Consider the following 22,573-nt stretch of genomic DNA (forward strand, 5'->3'; position numbering starts at 1 on the left):
CGTTAGTTAGGATTCTATCAAACATATTTACATTAACTGACAGCCTCGGTGGTCTAGTGGTTTAGCACACCGCTTTACTATCCGATGGTCGTGGGTTCGATTCCTCGCACGATACAAACGTTTGTATTCATGAGAAAAAATGTATCCATGTATTTATATCAGTTGTCTAGTACCCATAACACAAGCTCTGCTTAGCTTGGGACTAGATGGTGCTGTGTGAATTGTCCGGAGATAATATATATTAATATTTACATTTCATTTAATAAATCCATGACCACTTTGTTTGTTAGGGTTTAATCGAAGTTTACATTATATTTATTAAAGTCATTACAAAGTTACAGAATATGAATGTACATGCTAGTTTTGTTGTTAGGATTCCATACAACATATTTACATTCCATTTACTAAATCAAAATAAATAATAAAAAATATAAAAATAAAAAAAATTTGACGTTCATAAGCGGCTGAAATGTCCTACATGAATAAATGATTTTTTAATTTGAATTTGAATTTGAAAAAATAATGTTAGGGGTGGACGGCCCTTATCACTTTAGGGTATAAAAAAATAGATAGTAGCCGATCCTTAGACCTGCACATGCCTATAAAATTGAATAAAAGTCGGTCATGCCGTTTCGGTGGAGATTATGATAGGTTAGGTTATGATAACTAACATTGTGACACGAGAATTTTATAACCATGATGAAACTCCTCAATGAAACATTCCCACCGCAAATTCCGCCATTTTATTGTAATCTCACAACTTTTTAATATAATTTTACATAAGTTTTAGGGTAAGTATTTTTACTACGACTTTTAATTGTTAATTATGAATTGATTGTGATTTTTTTCTCATGTTTTTTATTATTATGTAATGTCATTGAAAATGAAGTGGTTCCAATGTTATGCATTTAATGTAGTTTTTACGGTTTTTTTTAATAAAATTATTTTAATTTTGACATTGTTTTTTTCTAGTAGTATACTTTTCTACTAACGTAGACCTTGTACAAATTAATGTGGAAATGGGTGGAGGTGGAATATGTGTTTAAAATAAAGTAGTTTTTATAATTGTCATAATATTAGTATGGATGTTTGTTACTCTTGCGCAAAAACTACTGAACGGATTTTGATGAAACTTTGCAGTGATATAGCTTGTCATCAGAATAACATATAGGCTATATTCTTTATTGAAATTTAACGTGGGTGAAACCGCGGGCACAGCAAGTAGTTGTTAGTAGGTAGCTATACTATTAATATTATTTTTTTTAACCCCATCCTCGTCGCCAATGTAATAATTGAAACACCTCTTGTTCTGAACGAGTTTATTGGTCGGCAACGGTTGATAATATCATAAAAATTTAATTAAATGAATAACTGTGGAAAATTAACACAGCGCCGTCTGGTCCTCTGGTAAGCAGGGCACGAACTGATAATATGATAATAAATACTCACTTTTTTTTAAACACATCATAAAAAACATCCAGACCGATAGAAACAATCATACTCATGAATACAATATAGTATGTATATATATTACCACTTTATATTTTTTATTTTTTTTACTTAATGTCATATTGTACATACGTATATATTATTTAAATTAATATAATTATGAATTCATTGTAGTAATATAACTTAATTGTACAACTAAGAACCTAAAATTAAAAAGCTTAAAAAATATAATATAATAACTAAAATATATTATTAAAAGGGGGGACCCCTTTAGGCAAAGTTCCGAAGATACTTGTGGGTCAAGCTTTTTTGCCATTTAAAATATATAAAAACAATTAATAATATAATAATTTTGTAACTTATTAGTCTGTTTTATGTTCTGGTGCAATATACAGTTAATAAATAAATAAAATATATAAATATGATTGCTACACTTTTAGTCGGGTATACAACAGTTTTATAAATGACTAGACGATCCGGAAATCGTTGTTTTGTCATATAAAAGTGACATGACTATTAAATATAGGTTTAAAATATTCATACAACCCTTTACCATAGAAGGGTTGTATGATTATTTTGAAGCCTTTTTATAAAAATATCCAAATATAAAATAAATTTTGGTATGGACCATCCTTATCACTTTACGGTAAGAAAAATAATATACGTTCTATTCTTTGAATAGACACACGAAATTTTGTAAGAATCGGTCAAGCCGTTTAATCGAAGCTTTCCTTCAAACACTGCCACGAGAATTTTATACATTAGAAGATAAGAAAAATAGCTTGCGTAGCGATTTCTATATTGATTATCGCATGCCTCTTACTTGTTATACTGTAATTATTTATATAAAAAACATCTATTAAAAAGAGCAACACACAAATTTCTTGCTCATTCTTCTTGTGATGAATCTGCATTCCGAATGAGTTGTAGAATCAAAATATGACTATCAAAACTGCTTGTAATGAGTTTATTTAAATAAAGATTATTTCTATTTCTTACGTCCTATTCTCAGACCTATTGAATATAAATAGAAAATTTCATAAGAATCGGTCAAGCCGTTTCGTCTCAAGTTTTATTACAAATACTAGAACGCGAGGATTTTGTTTATTAGAACATAAGAAAAATAGTTTACTTTCTATTCTCAGATCTAGTGAATATATATTCTTTGAATATACATGCAAAATTTCATAAGATTCGGTCAAGCCGTTTCGGAGGAGTTCTGTTGTTGTACACTGTGACACCATATTTATATATTAGAAGATAACGAATTGGTTACCCTCTGAAATCGAACCCATGTTAGTACAAGACTGAACCTTCAAATCCGCACAGTTAAAAATTCCCGCGCTGCAGCGCGTGAGGTCCCGCGCTTGTGTCGCGTGCGGCAGCGAGGAGGCTGACTCCTTCTGCGCCAAGTGTGGTGTGACTCCATACTGCTCGTCCACCTGCCAGCGGAAGGACTGGGCTGATCGTCACAAGGCTGTCTGCCACAATCTGGCCAGGTGAGTACTGCTGGTCTCCTACCTAGGTTGTTAGTGTGGTATCACTCCGTACTGCTCGTACACCTGCCAGCGGAAGGACTGGGCTGATCGTCACAAGGCTGTCTGCCACAATCTGGCCAGGTGAGTACTGCTGGTCACCTACCTAGATTGTTAGAGTGGCGTGACTCCGTACTGCTCGATCAACTTGGCAGTGGAGGGACTGGACTGACCGTCGCAAGGCTGTCTGCCACAACCTGGCCAGGTGAGTACTACTGGTCTCCTACCTAGGTTGTTCGATCAACTTGGCAATGGAGGGACTGGACTGACCGTCATAAGGCTGTCTGCCACAACCTGGCCAGGTGAGTACTGCTGGTCTTCTACCTAGATTGTTAGAGTGGCGTGACTCCGTACTGTTCGATCAACTTGGCAGTGGAGGGACTGGACTGACCGTCATAAGGCTGTCTGTCACAATCTGGCCAGGTGTGTACTGCTGGTCTACCATTAAGGTGGATATTGTAAAATGTTGCCCGAGTAACTCAGTCGCACCTATGTAATTTAACTAAACGTGTAAGTTTGTGAGTGTGGTAGGATGTTTGTTGCTCTTTCTCGCAAAAACTACTAAAAGGATTTTTATAAAATTTTACAATATCCACCTGATGGTAAACGGTAATCGTAAGGGCAGAGGAAGGCCGAAAAACAGATGGATGGACTGTGTGAAAGATGATATGGTGAGAAAGGAAGTAAATAACGAGATGACTGCGAACAGGGATGAATGGAAGCGAAAAACATATTACGCCGACCCCAAATAAATGGGATAAGGAAGAAGCAGATGATGATGGTAAACGGTAATCGAGCAACACGCAAGTTTTTTTTAACTCCTGTGATGAGACAGCTTTCCGAATGAACAGTAGATTAAAAAAATAAGTAATGACTATGGGGCCGTTCACGTATTACGTAAGGTCAATGGGGGGTGGGGGGGTCTTTGCTTTGCTTATTTTGGATGATATGGGGGGGGGGGAGTCTAGATGATGATTTCGCATATACTTTTTTACATGAATGGCAACCCTCACATTGTCTTTACTAAAAAACAATACATTAATAGAAAAATGTTAACATTTTTCTATTAATGTATTGTTTTTTAGTACGTAAACGTAAGCATGGGGCGAGGGGGTAAGAGCTTCGCTTACTTTTGCTGACAAGGGGGATGGTGGGGTAAATAATTGTAATAAATCTGCTTACGTAATACTTGAATGACTCCTATTCAAAAGTCTGTTCTATTGTTGTTTCAGGTCCCCTGGGGGAAGGTTGGAAGGACAGCAGATGAATCATTCTGATGATGCCCCGCCAATGTAAGTATATTTCTATGGTTTGTCACCAACCGGCCAATAGCAAGACAGCTTTATTTATATTATTAACCGGGTATTAATACGAATAATTTTATGCAAACTAGCTGTTCCCGCGACTTCGTTCGCGTTAAATAAAAGTAGCCCAATTTACTCCAAATTACATCAGCTATCTGCCAATAAAATTCCGGTCAAAATCGGTCCAGCCATTTCAGAGATTAACCGGAACAAACAGACAGACAGACAAAAATTGTAAAAAATGTTATTATGTTGTATGTACCGTATTTATATTGATATGCATGTAGTAAAAAACGGTTATTTCAATATTACAAACAGACACTCCAATTTTATTTATATATATAGATAGATGTATTTACCTCCCACGATGTTCTATGATATCGGTATCTTATATATAAAATTCTCGTGTCACAGTTTTTGTTCCCATACTCCTCCGAAACGACTTGACCGATTCTCATGAAATTTTGTGAGCGTATAGAGTAGGTCTGAGAATCGGCCAACATCTATTTTTCATCCCCCTAAATGTTAGGGGTAGTCCACCCCTAAATTTTTATTTTTATTTTAAGGCAAAACAACGTTTGCCCGGACAGCTAGTACCTTATAAATTCAGTAGTCGTCATTCAAGCGGAGTTCGTTTAATGTGCCCCTCACATAAAACGGCAGCATTATGTGGTTGTTTTAGCTATTCTACCATGAAGTGCCGGAATAATATTCATCCTCCTTTAAAGGATTCTGTAAATGTGCAGATTTTTAAAAATTACTAGTTGTCCCGGAAAACGTTGTTTTGCCTTAAAATAAAAAAAAAAATAGGGGTGGACTACCCCTAACATTTAGTGGGATGAAAAATAGATGTTGGCCGAGTCTCTGACCTACTCAATACGCTCACAAAATTTCATGAGAATCGGTCAAGCCGTTTCGGAGGAGTATGGGAACGAAAACTGTGACACGAGAATTTTACATATAAGATTTAAAAAAGCTTCTACTTCTTGCACAGTAAACTGTGCTGTGATATGTCTGCACTCATGCAGGATAATGCACGGTGTCATATACTGTCTGCTAGTGTCACCAGATCGTTACTTATTTTATATATCAGTGCGTACTAGTGATTGATATTTATATATGATTTTAGTATATCGTAGCAATATAAAATGTTTACTTAGTGTTATCCGCCTAGATTTAAGTATCTATGTATGTATATTATATACTAGCTTTTGCCCGCGGCTTCGCTCGCGTTAAGAAGTATTATTATTAGGTAAATTTTTTGCGTCTTTACGGTACTTTCATACAAAATTTCATCACCTATTTTATTCCGTTAGGGATGGAATTTATCAAAATCCTTTCTTAGCGGATGCCTACGTCATAGTAGCTTTATGCATGCAAAGTCTCAACCCGATCGGTTTAAAATTGACAAAGTTTCATACGAACTTTCATCATCTATTTTATCCCCTTGGGGGTAGAATTAATAAAAATCCTTTCTTAGCGGATGCCTACGTCATAACATCTACCTGCATGTAAAGTTTCAGCCCGATCCGTCCATTGGTTTGGGCTGTGCGTTGATAGATCACTATGTCAGTCACCTTTGAGTTATATATATTTAGATATATAGGAAGGTATCCCGCAGAATACCAACGTCGTGGCACCCCGTCACAACATACGCTGAGCGGAGATCTATTTAAAAATGGGTAATAAAATAATCAAATATCTAATTTGAAAATTATTTTAGTTATTGTATTGTATCAAATAAACTTACTTTCTCTTCTTTCATTCTGTATATAATGTTTATATATATTACAGGATTCCCTCAGTTGTACCTCTAAGACGTCCATACTCTCCCGCCAAGAGCTACAAGCGTGAATCGCACCATAGACAAGATGAAGCAGCTTGCGATAATCAGAATAAGGTAATAGATATAATAATACCTATAATTAGTAAATCACAGGATCTTAGCACGCCTTATTTTAATTGAGCGCCCGATATTTCGGCAGTGTTTCAACCGCCATGATCATGGTTGATCTCAATAAAAATAAAACGTGGGAAGATCCCGTGATTTACTCATTATACGTATATATAATGACCGCGTCAAATATGAAACTGTTAGAATATTTTAATCTCTATCGTGAAGTAACCTACTCTGTACAAATTTTGTGCTCTCTGTTTATTTTATATTATCTGTGATTATTTCTTTCATCTTGACTTTCTTCCGGTTTTTGTTTAGGCAATCAAAGATGTCGTCTTTTGTTCAAATAAATTATTAAATAAGTACATAAGTATCTAATTATATCACAATTGTCAACAGAAAGAGTATATAAATGTAATAGTATCTCAGAATGATTCACACAGCGCCATCTAGTCCCAAGATAAGCAGAGCTTGTGATATGAGTAACTGATGTAAATACATTTTTTTATTAATGAATATATATATATATATATATATTGTGGATGATAATGGAATGGTGCACCCGCCTGCGCCAACGGTTTACGCTGGCGGGGCACCAGTGGGGGATGATAAGATGAGCATGAGGTCAGGTCAGTTAGCCCACGTGACAAATTCACCATGAATTTAACACGATGGTTTCCAGGGGGAACCGCTTGGAGGTCAACCTAACATGGTACATTGCTAGCAATAGGGTTATCAATCCACATTACCAACAATAAATATATATTATACATAGTAGACTGTCAAATAATACACACATCAGCTCGCATTGTATATCTTACAACGGTCTTGGCGGTGTAACGATTTAGAATAGAATAGTTCTTCAATGATACATAATATTTAATTTATTGTAGGGACTAATCTGCTCTGATATCTATGACAGATTTGTTGTCTTACTCAAATTACTATTGATTTATGTCAACTTTGCTATTTAGCAGTATGTATTCACACTAAATTCTTATAAATGTAATTCTGAACAATATTTATTATATTCATACGAATTTCTCGCTCATTGTTCTTGTGATGAGTTTGAGTTCTGATTGAGTGCTAGAATAAAATAATATGACTACTTGTAAGTGCATATATTAATTCAATTGTAATTCTGAACAATATTTATTATATTCATACGAATTTCTCGCTCATTGTTCTTGTGATGAGTCTGAGTTCTGATTGAGTGCTAGAATAAAATGATGACTACTCGAAAGTGCATATATTAAGATCAGACATGGCCACGCGTTGCTGTGGCTAAGGTTATTGAATAAAATAATATTGCGACTATAAATTGAGATGTAAGCTATCGTATCTTTCAAGTTAGATCAAATTGCACACAATGTGCAAAACAAATTTGCAATCGGTTCAGTAGTTTAGGAGTCCATCGCGGATAAACAACATGACACGTAATTTTTATATATAAAGAATATTTGAATGAAGATTATTTCTATTGCTTTGTAGATATTCACTCCACCCGGACATAATACATCACGGCAAGGACCTCGCAACAACAATCTCAACAATAACCGTGGTAACAGCGTCAATGGGCGTGCGAACAACAATTACAACAGAAATAGACCGGCTGTTGACAGGCGGCCGCCGGCGAAACAGGACTCGCTGGAAGACGAGAGCTGGGAGAACGGGGCGCGTAAGTTTAAATAGATAGATAAAACTTTTATTTGACCTCGGTGGTCTAGTGGTTTAGCACACCGCTTTCCTGCCGATTGCCGCGGGTCCGAATCCACGCACTGTACAAAAATTTTGTATTCATGAGTAGTAGCAATTTTGAATAACAATAACTGTTAAATTCAGTTTTTTTTTTATATATATAATATACATATTCAGTGTAAAATTATTAAGTTGTTAATTTGAAATTACGAGCAGACAATACAATCTTATTTGTTTGTATCTTTACAAAATGAAGTCGCTTCCGTTGTCTGTTCGCTTAGATCTTCTAAACAACGCAACGGATTGTAATGCAGTTTTTAACAATATATTTTTTGTAATTTGATGAAAGAATAAGGTTTATGTACATACGTGCAAAGCCGGGCGGTTAGGTAGTAGATTATAAAGAATTTGGTTGAACTAGCTAATTGCATAAGTCGCTTTCGGAGGATTTAAAAAAATCATTTCAAAACAGTTGCATACTTATTATCATTAACAGCTTCCAAACAGGAGCCAAATCAAGGTGCTAAGGCCATTAGATCACCAAAGAAGACTGGGAATCCTCCCAAGAATCATACAAATAATACACAGTCAAAAACGAAAGATCTAGAACCTTCGAAGGTTACCCAGGAAGAATCCGGAAATACATCAGCCGGGAATAGTCTAGTGTCCAGGACTGTTCTGGGCTTCAAAACTAATGAGATCAAAGCGCCTGGTTCCTTAACTGATGTCACGCCAATCAAGAAGCCTCTAGTACCGAAAAGGTAATTTTTTTTGCACTAATGTCAAATCGATTTCCCGTCTAATTGAATCGGGGATCGAAATTACGGCGGCCTGAGCCGAGGTTCGAACCCCTAGTGGTGCCCTCAGACTAGTCTTACCTGTCAGACGGGAGTTTGCTTTCAGGCGCTCCATAAGATGCGTCCTCTAGTCCCATAATACATGCTCTGCTTATCTTTTTTTATACTACGTAGATGGCAAACAAGCATACGGCCCATCTGTTGGTAAACGGTTACAATAGCCTCTGCACGCTTGAGACACCAGGGGTGTTACATGAGTTATGCGACCCTTAAGGAACCCTTAATATACCCTTCTTGAAAAATCCCATGCTGTAGTCCCTTTGAGAAAATCTCGGCATTACCTTCATTCCACAATCTACGGGAAGAAGCTCGTCTGAAATCTCACTATCCGTTACCACTTAGGTTCAGGCATGTTCAGATGAATTTGCTGTCGATGGCGAGCGATGCAATTGTAAAAGATAGCCGTGGCCATTTTTTTTTCCGGACTACTCTAATGCTGTTGGCCGCAGCTGGTCTTTACAACTTCACCAGACGATAGGGGGCGAGTGCAGACTGCACTCCAAATCAAAGAAAGGACTTATAGAGCGGCTGAAGGACAACTCCCACCTGACGGATACGACTTTAGTCTGAGGGCATCACTAGGGGTTGGAACCTCGGCGGATCGGACTTACTGGTGGATGAAGGTCATATCTTGCTCCGAAGGTCATCTTGATCTAAATAAAGGAAAGGACATGATTATTAATTTACTTTCCCCCGATTACATTTATTTAAAAGAGCAACACACAAGTATCTTAATCATTCTTCTTATGCTGAATCTGTGTTCCGAGTGAGTGGTAGAATAAAAAATATGGCTATTCAGAAATGCTTGTATTGAGTTTATTTGAATAAGCATTATTTCACTTGTTATTGTACATTTTTATGTTTAATTTGTTAGTAGAAGTTTATAACTTAAGTGCTATCGTCGTAGTTGATCTCATATTGTATTAATTTACTAATAAAGGCTGGAACAGAATAGCAGAGAGACTAGACTCACTGCACTCTTTGAGTTGTAGACCGTTTTGTCTCGTTCATTACTTTTAAATTTTATAATTATACTAACTGTCCTGGCAAACGTTGTTTTGCCTTAAAATAAAAAAAAAATTAGGGGTGGACTACCCCTAACATTTAGGGGGATGAAAAATAGATGTTGGCTGATTCTCAGACCTCAATACGCTCACAAAATTTCATGAGAATCGGTCAAGCCGTTTCGGGGGTATGTGAACGAAAACTGTGACACGAGAATTTTATAATTATATAAGCAATTGTATTAGTTTTTATTTGAGATAAATAAAGATGATTATTATTATTTCTATTTACTTTCCCAGCTACCTCATAGAGCAGTTGAAGATCAACGATACAGTACTCCTCTCGGTGGAGAGCGCTGCATCCGAATGCGGCATAAAGCGCAGCGGGTTCGTGTGCCTGTCAATGCACGAATCCTACCAGGACCAGTACCAGAAGCTCTGCGAGGACTACGTGTTCGACTGTGAAGCGGACACAGCGGCTTTTGCGTAGGTGTATAATAATAATAATAATAATCTCAGCACAATTCACACAGCGCCATCTAGACCCAAGTTAAGCTAGCTAAAGCTTGTGTTATGGGTACTAGACAACTGATACAAATATATAGATTTTTTTTTCGTAAATACATACATATTATACATAGAAAATACCCAGACCGATACAAACAATCATACTCATGATGATGACAGTATAAGACTTAATAACTGCGCCTGCGACTACCTCCGCTTGGAAGCTTGACCAAATAAATTAAAAATATTTAATAATCTAACCGAAAAAAGCGAAAATAACTAGTTTCATTGTTCTAGCTTCAAAAATGACAAATTTCAAAACAGTGAAACATGGTCCTTTCACCAATCAACCATCTTTTGTAAAATCAAGCGTACAAATCTTTGAGTAATAAATTATTACTTGTATGTTCATCACCATTGATTGATTTTTGGGTTTTATTAGGTATGAAAAATAGATAGTACCCGATTCGCAGAATATGCGTATAAAATTTCATAAAAATCAGTCAAGCCATTTCGGAGCCGTTACCATATGCAACTAACATTGTGACACAAGAATTTTATATATAAAACTGTAAGTCAATCCATAAAGGTGTGTGGCAGGCCCAATATTCTTTATTGTAATGTTTTGTAATCCTACAGTCCAGCCATTGGCGAGGTGTTCTCGTACCTGAGCCCGGCGGACGGTGGATGGTACCGCGCCCGAAAGGTGGCAGCCAATCGAGCTGCTCTTCTGGATTCCTGCCGCCTGGTGGCGCTGCAGTCCACTGACAAGTGCAAGAAACTGCCGTCCAACTATGAGGGCATACCGGAATTCGCCTGTTTGCTTAATGCTAACGTCAAGGTTGGTTTGTATTGTTTATATATATACTAGCTGTGCGCGCGACTTTGTCCGCGTGAAATAGTGACTTGGACCAAATATGAAAAGGGTTCAATAATCTAACTAAAAAAAGTAAAACTTACCAATGGCTATTACATAAGTGTATAAGACTTACTAGCTGTTCCTGCGACTTCGTTCGCCTTGCCTTAACCAAATAAAATAAAAATATTTAATCTAACCGAAAAAAGCGAAAGTAAAAAGTTGTTCATTGTTGTAGCTTCAAAAAGGACGAATTTCCATACAAATTTTTTACATCTCTATTTATTTTTCTCTATTTTATTTTTTACATCTCCTCTTTCAATACCTCTTTCAAATCAACAGCTCGGCGAGAACTTGACATGCAAGATACTAGCCAAACGAAATGATGGATTCAAAGTGCACATCGAGAATATTGAAACCAACATAGTGGTCGGTGAAGGCGAGGTGTCTCGCTGGGTGCCAGATATAGAATATCCTGCAACAGGTAAGTACCTTAGCTTTTTTTTTATGAATGTTAATGGACTGGTGCACTCGCCTGCACTAACGGTTTACGCTGGCGAGGCACCAGTGGAGGATGATAAGATGAGTATGAGGTCAGGGCAGTAAGCCTATTGTGATAAATTCAGCACGATTATTATTTATCATGATGGTTTCCAGGATGGTTTTCCGTGTGGAGAACCTGACATGGTACATTGCTAGCAGTAAGATTCAGTACACATTACTAACATTCCTCTTTCCCCCAACCTATCACATTTTAGGGACTGTGCTGTTCTGGTTACGGCCACTGATTGGACTACAGTGAAACCTGGTTAATTGAGATCTCAAGGGATCAAAAATTATGTAATAATTATTAATGGTTTCCATTAATTAAGTTTTCCAATTAAGCAGGTTTAAAATTATAGTTGTCTCATTTACAGAGGCCCCCCCGCTTGTAGAGGTACCGAAATGTACCGTTATTCTATTTTTAAAGGTGGAAAAACCTGAAATTATACTGGTAAACAAAGCATATGGGAAACACATTCAAATGTTTGCAAATAAACGTGTCAAAACCTGTCCCAATCTGATTAATTTGTCTCACTCATACATGGAATTGAGCTACAGAGTACCAATTATAGAGGTAAACATCAAAGTATCTAGCGATTCTCCCATCAATTCTTTAGTCTACAAAACACATCTATGACAACTATATGAATTATCTGTGTCGTTATAGCTCAAAAATCGCCAGTGCCCGAGGTGATCCGCCCAGCCGTATCCAACAACAGCAAGGTGCTGTTAGTGGACATGACAGAGTCGGATAGGGTGTTTGTTCGTCCAGCGGATCCGACAGCGATGCGGCAATTCGATGATCTGCTGCAGAATGTGGTGCTAGCGGCAGCTAATGGTCAGTAGACTACCATTTTATCAGCACATGAGCATGACTAAAGTAAGATTATTAATTCCAGTCAGTAAAATGACATTTCCAGTGTGGCAGGGTTTTAGTCACAAATAGTGATGTGGTAGAATCCAGTTTTTACAATTAAGGGGTCTTCCTATGTGATGGGTTGAAAAAATCGATTTTTTTTTTTTCATAAATTGCTCCCTTAACATGTCTAGAATACGGTAGTAAAGCGATTTTAGAAAATTCGAAGTCGTTTTAAAGATACAGCAGGTAAAAGAAAGAGCGGTTCGGAGCGGTGAGTTGGCAGTTAGAGACCGGGCCTATTGTGTACCGTCGGCTTTATACCTGGCCTCCCTTTTATTAATATATTTGTTTATACAAGTTTAGACACGTTTCTACAGACTTAAACAGAAATTTCTATTGTTATAATATTTTACCGAAGTTATTTTAGTCTTGGTTGAACTTCGAAGAGAGCAACAGCTACAAATTATTTTTTTTCATAATGAGTGGACGGAAAGGAAGTACGAGTGGAAATGTTCATCCTGGTCGTAGTAAAAAAAGAAAGTTTAGTGGAAACCGTTTTACCCACCAAAATGATACGGTATTTACATCAGCTTCGGCCAAAAAACTTAAAAATAACATGAACATGAATGTTCCCATCGCTTCGAATTTCGCATATTGCATTTTGGAGTTTGTTTCTGTATTTGCTGCAATCTCTGAAATAGTTATATGTAAAACTTGTAAAAGTGACGTGTCTATTTCGCGATCAAGTTTCCGAGGCCTAGGCTTTAAAATTATTTTATCGTGTGAGTGTGAAAAACAGACAGTTATAAACTCAGGCCCGTTGATCGGAAATGCATTTGAGGTTAATCGTCGGTTTGTATTTGCGATGCGATTATTGGGAGTTGGTCAAGAAGGAGTAAATCTTTTCTGTAGCTTTATGGACATGTGTTCGGGTGTTGCAAATTCTACTTATACTGCACTACTGGAAAACATTCATATTGCTACATCTTCACTGTATGATACTTTATTGGCATTCGCTGTTACGCAAGAAAAAACTATGAATGAAGAATCAGGAAAACCACAGGATGAATTGATTGTGTCAGGTGACGGTACTTGGAAGAAAAGAGGCTTTTCATCTCTGCTCGACGTATCTACGTTGATCGGCAAGTACACTGGGAAAGTTTTAGATGTCATGGTCATGAGTAGTTTTTGTGGTGGATGTAATTTGTGGAAAAATAAAAAAAAAACAAATCCTTTAGAATACGAGATGTGGTATGAAACGCATGTAGATGAATGCACCATAAACCATTCCGGAAGTTCCGGTAAAATGGAAATAAGTGCCATCACGAAAATGTTTCTGAGGTCTGTAGAAAAATATGGCGTAAAGTATCTAACATACATTGGCGACGGTGACAGCAAAACTTTCAAGGGCATCCTAGATACTAAACCGTATGGAGATACTGCGGTAACAAAAAAAGAATGTGTGGGTCACGTAGAAAAGAGGATGGGAACACGACTTCGGGCTGTGAAAAAGGATAAAACCAATAAAGGAATAGGAGGAAAAGGAGCAAGGAAACTTACTGATAAAGTTATCCAAGAAATTACAAAATTCTACGGATTAGCAATTCGACGCCATCCAGATTCGCTTGAAGATATGAGAAAGGAAGTTTGGGCAACGTACTATCACAAATGTTCTTCTGATGAAAACCCTCAGCATCAATTTTGTCCAGAAGGCGAAGACAGTTGGTGTAAATGGCGTAAGGCTGAAGCTAATAATGAACTGGACCAATTTCATCACGATAAACCACCTCTAATTCCGCAAGTCCAAGAAGCTATCAAACCGGTTTTCGAAGATTTATCGAAAGACGAATTATTAATTCTTTGTTTAGGAGCAGAGACACAAAACAATAACGAATCTTTGAATTCTTTGATTTGGACTTTCGCTCCTAAACATCTTCATTCTGGTCCCAAAGTTGTTGAAATTGCTAGCTACTTAGCAGTTATTATCTTTAATGAAGGTTTTCAAGGTATTTTAAAAGTTATGTCGATTATGGGATGCCCTGTTGGTCGTGAAGCCCAAGCGTATGTTGAGAAACGGGATGAAAAGCGAATCTTACGCTCTGAGCGGCGCGTAAGTGATGTCGTTAAACAAGCCAGGATTGACTCAAGAGCTGAACAATCTGCTTTAAAAGAGTTTCACGAGGAAGAGGAAGGAATACTCTATGGACCAGGCATCGCCGATTGAGAGTAAGTTGATATTTTAATAGTTTTTAACGGACTTGAAACTTTAAACGCGTTTTTCTCAAAACTGTGTTTTTCAAACTTTCCTCCATTGTATCTCAGAAACGGCTGGACCGAATTACTTGAAATTTACAGGGCACACTCAATATATGTAAACGCATGGAATGAACTATTATCAATCGAAAATTTTCAAAACTTCGATTTTTTTATAGCAAAAAACAAAAAAAAAAACGCCTAATTTGCAACTTTTATTTCAAATGTCTATCAAAAATCCATTTTTTTTTTATATTCATTTGATTATAGGTCATTCCGTGCTTTTAAGCCTATAAATTAAAACGCCGTTTTTTTTTTTTTTTCAGATAAGCCGATCAGCCGGAATCGTGGAGGAAGTGGGAGCTCTTTTTTTCGAGGCGGGGGTGTTCAGAGCGCTGTAACTCTACTCTGACTTGAATATTTTTAGCTGAAATTTTATATTTATACTGTCCAAATATGTGTTAATAAATGATAAAAAACTTGAAGCTCTAAATATTTACTGGTCGTAGAAAAAAAATCCTAAAATATCCCTAAAAAACAGGCCGTCACATAGGAAGACCCCCTTAAAACTTAGTCGAGATTACAATTTTTTTTTATATAAATAAAATGTCTAGTGTTAATTCCTCTGAATATTTTCATATATTTTTTCCCAGCTTTTGTAATAATGTTGTAGTGAGATATTTTAATATGCTAGTAAAGTCCATATTTCTATAAATGTATTATTTAATGCAGTATATATTAAATATTGATAATAAAAAAAAACGCATGGATATCTAATAAAATAAAGCATGATTAAATGTCTAAGTCTATTGATTGCCGAACATCACTATTATAGCGGGTCACCCTTTTTGTGTATCAGTGACAGTTGCAGTTGTCATTTTACTGACTGGAATTAATAATCGTACTTTAGAGCATTGGGGTTTTCAAAAAAGGTATATTATAAATTCTTTAAGGGGCGGCAACGAGTACGTAACATCTTAGGTGTCTCAGGCATCCATTGGCTACGGTAACCATTTACCATCAGATGCCATATGCTCGTTTGCCACATGATTAAGGTTTCTTAAGGTTCCGCAACGCGCACGTTACACCCTTGGTGGTTCAGGCGTCCATTGGCTACGGTCACCGTTTACCATCAGTTAAGCCATATGATTGTTTGCCACTTATGTAGTATAAAAAATATCAATCACATGTCATATTGGTAATTTTACTAAACTTTTTAATGTATACAATAAAAAGAGGCGGTAAACGCTGAGAACCGTGTTTCCAGCATTGCAGAGTTATATGCAGAGTTGTTCACATTGAGACTGTTTTTTTTATGTGTAAATTATTGCTTGTATTTTTTATTATTGTTTAAAACAAATCGATAAAATGATATTAAATTTATATGATTACAGCGAGTCCTCTAACGGAGCCTCCACATCAAGGAGACACTGTGATTGGGCAGTATACCGACGGACTGTTTTACCGCGCCCTCTGCAAACGCACCAATGTCAAGCAGAACAAATATCTACTGGAGTACATTGATTTTGGTTAGTTTTTTTATGTAATTGGTATGATGAACAAGCTGACGGCTCGCCTGATAAGCTGACTGACTGACACTGGTCATCCTCACCCCTAGAGGGGTGAAGATTGGGCCCTAGGAGGAACCCTTTTTTAATTTATTTAATTCAGACTACATAACCCATATAAATACTTTATAGACATAGGAAATAATAATAAAATATAAATTGACTGTGTGGTCACGGCGCTGAAGACGGCAATCTGACACGGTAGCGACGATACACCACACCCTTCGATACGGACACCAGTAGTACTCCTTCATGAAGGTGAGCAGCTGTTGGTGGGGATCCGGGACACAAACGTCTTGAAATCGCGTTGTGATTTGACTCCAGCTGCGTCACACTTTCAACAATGTCCAGTTCCCGTTAGAACTTCGTTTGTCATTTAATTTTAGTCGGACAAAGCATAGCTTATACCTGATTGATAGCCTACCTCATGTTAAACCAACTGACTAACACTGGTCATCTACATCCCTAGAGGGGTGAATTTTCGGGCCTTGGGGCGAACCGTTTGCACCAAGGCCCATTATACATGCTCTGCTTAACTACGGAACTAAATGGCACTGTGTGAGTTGAACTAGGTTATTATTATTTCTTTTTGTTTATTGAATAAATTAAGTGCACATTATGTCTTTATGTTGATTGTAGCATGCTCAATCAATGTTAATGTGTATTTACCTGGAACAATATAAAAGAGCAACACGCACGTTTCTTTCTCATTCTTTTTGTAAGGAGTCTGTGTTCTGAATGAGCGGTAGATATTTCAATTCTTTTCAGCAATTTAATATTTGACTATTCAAAAGTGTTTATATTAATAAAGATTACTTCTATTTTGGTTCTTATGCAGGTAATGTGGAGATAACAAAACTAGAGAAGTTGTACGCGTGCCCAGAGGAGTACCAGATGTCTGCGGAGCCTACCCTGGCAGCGCGGGTCACTATACAGCTGCCAGCTGCATTAACACCTCCCGCCGTTGAATTCATAAACAAGCTGAAGGACTCTAATGCTGAGCTGATGCTGGTGAGATGAACAGCATCTTGACTCGAGGAGCGACGTCTTAACACGTTAAAGACTCATGCTCACCGGTGCTCACTCCGTAACGAAAGTAAATTTACACGTTGCGACCGGATGATCGCCCGTGCACTTTGAAATAAATCTAGTTAAATAATGTCTACCACAAATTATCGTAAACTAAAAACGTATTTAAAATAATATATACGTAATTAACAATAAAAATAAATGCCGGTCTCTATGTGAGAAAGATTCAATGCGATCTTCAACTTGATAAAGACGAAACTGGGAGATAATCATTCAATCATTCTTATTTATCCCATTTATTGGTGGTTGGCGTAATATTTTCTGTTCCTTCCATCCCTGTTGGCAGTCATCTCGTCACTCGCTCTCTTGCCATGTCATCTTTCACACAGTCCATTTCTTTTTCGATCTTCCTCTGCCCTTGTAACCATCCACATTCTTATGTAATCATCATCATCATCGCAGCCCGGAAGACGTCCCAACGGCGATCTGTCCTACGAGCTATGTGCCCTGCCCATTGCCACTTCAAAGTCGCAATTCTTCGGGCTATGTCGGTCACTCTGGTTCTTCTGCGGATCTCCTCATTTCTGATTCGATCACGCAGAGTAACTCCAAGCATAGCCCTCTCCATTGCCCTCTGAGTGACTCTGAGCTTGTTGATGGGGCCCATAGTTAGTTATGTAATGCCTTCCTTAAAATATTATCTTCATTCCTACGCATTACATGTCCATACCATGATAGACGATTACTCTTCAACCTCTGTGACACCGGTGCCACTTTCATACTTCCTCTAATGTATTCATTCTTTATCTTATCCATTCTTGTCACCATACATCCATCTCAATATTCGCATTTCAGTTGCGATGCAGTCGTTATGTATTGTCCTTCGTATATTATCACCGGTCATCTAGTAAAAAACAATGTAGTGTCGGTAGTGAATGAAATTAGTATGGATGACGAAAGAAATGCAGTAAAAAAAAGAGTAGAGTAAGTATGAAGTATGGGAAAGCTGTCGGGCCAGATGGTAGTAGAAGTCTAGAAATTATTAGGAGAAGATGGCTGCAAGTGGCTATGTTATGTTGTGGCTTTATTCTTTAACTAGTGGCCCCGTCCCTGCTTCGCACGGATGGACATTTTTCCGACATTTTACATTTCTTTTAAATATTATTTTTCTATTTCAATGACTCATTATATTCGTAATAGCTATTGAATGGAATAGCCGATTTGAACAATTCAAATAACAATACATAAATTGAAACAGTTTTGAAAATAATATGATTTATTTAGATAAGGATTTAAACAGAAGTATGTATATAAACATATATATGTAGTATTTAAACATATATCATGGTGTAATGTAGGTCGGAATTTCTATCAACTTTTAAAATTTAAAAAGTTGTTATTGTGACAACGGTAATAGTAGGACACGTAGTATCACTAAGTTTTTTGTAGTTGTTGATATGTTCTTCAATATTGTAGAACATACTTTTGTTCTATTACCAATAGTTTCCGCAGTGCACGCGCCGAAAGATATTTTATAGCATTTTTTTTACACCTTGACTTACTAAAGTTTTAGTAAGTATCCCTAATCTTTTCTAGTATTAAATATAGCCTATGTTACTCAGGGTGAATGTACCTTTCTAATGGTGAAAGAATTTTTGAAATCGGCAAAGTAGTTTTTACGTTTATTCATTACAAACATACATACACATAAAAATACAAATGTTTTCTCTTTATAATATTATTAGTGTAGATGAAAAATTGTAGGAATTAGCGATCCCTAACTAATGGTGCAATATTTCACTAGTGCCCATTTTATTGATCTAGTAAAAAATAATCCTGATTGATTATTATATTAAAAATATTTTAGACAATACCGACTGGTGAAAAGACAGCACCGAGCGGCAGTGCGGTGAACCTAATGGTGATGAAGAACAACCAGTCGGTGGACAGGAGACTGGAGGAGCTGTGCACACCTGACTGGAAGAAGTTTGAGGAGAAAGGCGGTGATGTCGTTGGTAAGTGACAAGATTTACCATCGCACCACTCGCCATCCATAGGGAAGTTATCTCCACACGCTAAAACCTAAGTGATCTTGGACAGTGCGGTTTCAGAGGAGCTTCCTCCTATGTAAACGGGAGGAACTTAGGGAGTCCATCGCGGACAAACAACGAGACACGTAATTTTTATATATAAAGATTTTAATTATAATTACTGTAGATACTGAGCCGGTGATGTACACTGACCTGGAGTACCTGGAGCTGCCGGCGAGGAACTGTGAGGTGGAGGTCCTGGACATCAGCACGCTGCAGAGCGGTACCGTGTCGGGCTGCCAACTCAACGTCAAACATGCAGACTTCGACAAACTCACCGAAAGGGTAATTATTAATATTATTTATTTGTTTCAAGAAACTAGGCCCATATTATAAAAGACCTTATAGACTAACATACCGAAAAAAAACAAACCTGCCGTCGAGTTCATAGACAAGCTGAAGGACTATTGTGCTGAGCTGATGCTGGTGAGATGACGTTCAGCATACATAATTGAGATTGTTTTGCTCACTTTTCAGATGGCCGAGTACTGTGACAGTGAACTGGGGAAAATGCCATATTTGCCCAAACACGAAGAACTGTGCATCGCTAAGTTTCCACCTTGTAAGTAACTATTATACATAATGTATTATATACTAAATACAGTCAAATCTGGTTGATTGAGATCTCAAGGGACCAAGAATTATGTACCAACTAGCTTTGCCCGCGGTTTTCAATCGCGTTAATTTTCAATTAAAAAATATAGCCAAATGTGTTATTCTGATGCATAAGCTATATTACTGGAAAGTTTCATCAAAATCAGTTCAGTAGTTTTTGCGTGAAAGAGTAACAAACATCCATACTTACAATCTTGCGCGTTTATAATATTATTAAGATTATAATGCACGTGTTGATGAGTTATATATAATCAGATCCACAGTGGTTCCGCGCGGTGCTGCTTGAGCAGACACCCGGCCAGCCGGAAGCTGAGGTGTGCTATGTAGACTACGGCAACGTGGGCTCGGTGGCAATCTCTTCACTTCGCAAGATGCTGCCGGAGTTCGTGCGCGGTCATCCGGCCGTAGCTTCTCAACTCGAGATCAAAGGTATCACCACGTTTTCTATGTTCGACGGCCTCGGTGGTCTAGTGGTTTAGCACGCCGCTTTACTTGCGATGGTCTCGGGTTCGATTATGGTATTATACAAACATTTATATGAGTATGATTGTTTGTATCGGTCGGGGTGTTTTCTATGTATATTATGTATGTATTTCACAAAAATTCTATGTGTCTATATCAGTTATCTAGTACACAATACAAGCTTTGCTTAACTTGGGACTAGATAGCCCTGTGTGAATTGTGTAAGAATATTATTATTATATTATGTATATTCTTTATGTTGATTGTCGCATGCCTAATCCTTATTAATGTATATTTACTTAAAACAATATTTATTCAAAAGGGCAACACGCAAGCTTCTTGCTCATTTCTTTGTGATGAGTCTGAATTCTGAATGAGTTATAGAAATGTGGCTATTCACAAGTGTTTATATTAAGTTTATTTGAATAAAGATTTTTTTATTGAAATTTTGGCTGCAATCTAACAGACCAGCGCAATAACTACATAAAAATAAATTGCGTAACCCATAAGAGTTTATATCCACAGATTTCCCTAAAGAACCCACAACGGAGATGCTAGCACGGGCTGTGGAATACATGAAAATCAACGACGAAGGGCGCGGCGTGTTACGAGTCGCTCGTTGCATCAAACAAGAGCCAGGGTTGTATATCATCGAAGTGCCAGACCTTATATCCGCTATGAAGGGTTAACTGTAACTTAACAGTGTTTTAAAATAACTATTACAGTTACTGTAGATTTACTTTTTAAGTAAGAGTTATCTATAAAAAGACGTTTAACACGTTAACGACCGCATGCCCACCGGTGGGTCACTTCGCTACGAAAGTAAATTTACACGTTGCGACCCGTGGCCACTTTAATTGAAATAAATCTAGAGGTTAAATAATATCTACCTCAAATTATTGTACACTAAAAACATTAAAAAATAATATACGTAACAACAAAACATACCGGTCCCTATGTGAGATAGAAGATTTTTCAATGTGGTGTTCAACATGTTAATAGCAATGTAAGATTACTTAAAAGTAAACTGTACTATACTTACTATACTATACTTGTACAATAAAGTGTCACAAACCAAGAAAACCTTGGCTTGTAACACTTTATTGTACAGTAATAACGTTTAAAATAAGAGAAGATAGTGATCTTAAGATATAAGTTGTTTAACATGTTGAAGACCGAATTTGAAAACTTATTTCTCACATAGAGACCGGCATTTTTTTTTTTGTTAATTACGTGTACTACGTTAAGGGCAGAGGAAGACCGAAAAAGAAATGGATTGTGTGAAAGATGACATGGCAAGAGAGGCACTCCCTCTCAATAACGAGATGACTGCCATCGGGGATGAACAAAACAAAACATTACGCCAACCACCAATAAATGGGATAAATAAGAATTTCATATTTATGATGCTGAAGTCCCCATCGAAAAATCTTATTTCTTACATAGGGTCCGGCATATTATTTATTGTTAATTACGTATATTATGTTTTTAGTGTACAATAATTTGAGGTAGACATTATTTAATACATAGATTTATTTCAATTAAAGTGCCCACGAATGATCACCCAGTTCCAACGTGTAAATTTACTTTCCTTGCGGAGTGACCCACCGGTTGGCATGCGGTCTTTAAGGAGATAATGACGGACTTATCCCAAATGAGGGATTTCTTCCAGTCGATCATTGAATGGAAGTAACCTTGGAAAGGAATTGTGGAGTCGTGGATATAGAAGCCTTTGAATGACTAAAAGAAATTGTGGAAGTAGCTTATACATAAATACATACAATATGATACAAAAAACATAATTTTAGTTTATTTAAGTGACTAAATTACTGTTAGAATTTGTTTTTATGTAATTCAAGATTTACTAAAGGGTATAACCAAGCCAAAAGAATTGATTGGTGTGGCTAGTTTTAAACATAAGCGCGCAATTCTTTCGTTCCGTTCGCGGGCTGCTCATATAATGCCTTTTTTTGTACGAATCACTGTTCATAGGCCGCCATCTTGTACCCCCACTACTCTCGAAATACCGGACGTGACAGTAGTATCA

The 22,573-nt window shown here is 37.1% G+C and overlaps 1 protein-coding gene across 1 annotated transcript; it reads left to right on the forward strand.

Moving 5' to 3' along the window:
* Positions 1-2,988: 2,988 nt before the first annotated feature.
* Positions 2,989-21,259, forward strand: LOC131849029 (uncharacterized). The gene is made up of 16 exons (XM_059199011.1): positions 2,989-3,068; positions 4,217-4,276; positions 6,083-6,188; positions 7,677-7,863; positions 8,380-8,644; positions 10,045-10,230; positions 10,891-11,092; positions 11,450-11,591; positions 12,318-12,488; positions 16,157-16,291; positions 17,169-17,341; positions 19,227-19,374; positions 19,577-19,734; positions 19,927-20,011; positions 20,320-20,493; positions 21,052-21,259. Exons 2-16 carry the CDS (start codon positions 4,248-4,250, stop codon positions 21,213-21,215), a joined length of 2,325 nt encoding a protein of 774 aa, XP_059054994.1. The 5' UTR covers positions 2,989-3,068; positions 4,217-4,247; the 3' UTR covers positions 21,216-21,259.
* Positions 21,260-22,573: the final 1,314 nt, after the last annotated feature.

The sequence above is a fragment of the Achroia grisella genome, unplaced genomic scaffold (genome assembly GCF_030625045.1).
Source record: "Achroia grisella isolate CSIRO2021 unplaced genomic scaffold, CSIRO_AGI_Agris_v1 utg628, whole genome shotgun sequence".
NCBI classification, from domain to species: Eukaryota; Metazoa; Arthropoda; class Insecta; order Lepidoptera; family Pyralidae; genus Achroia; species Achroia grisella.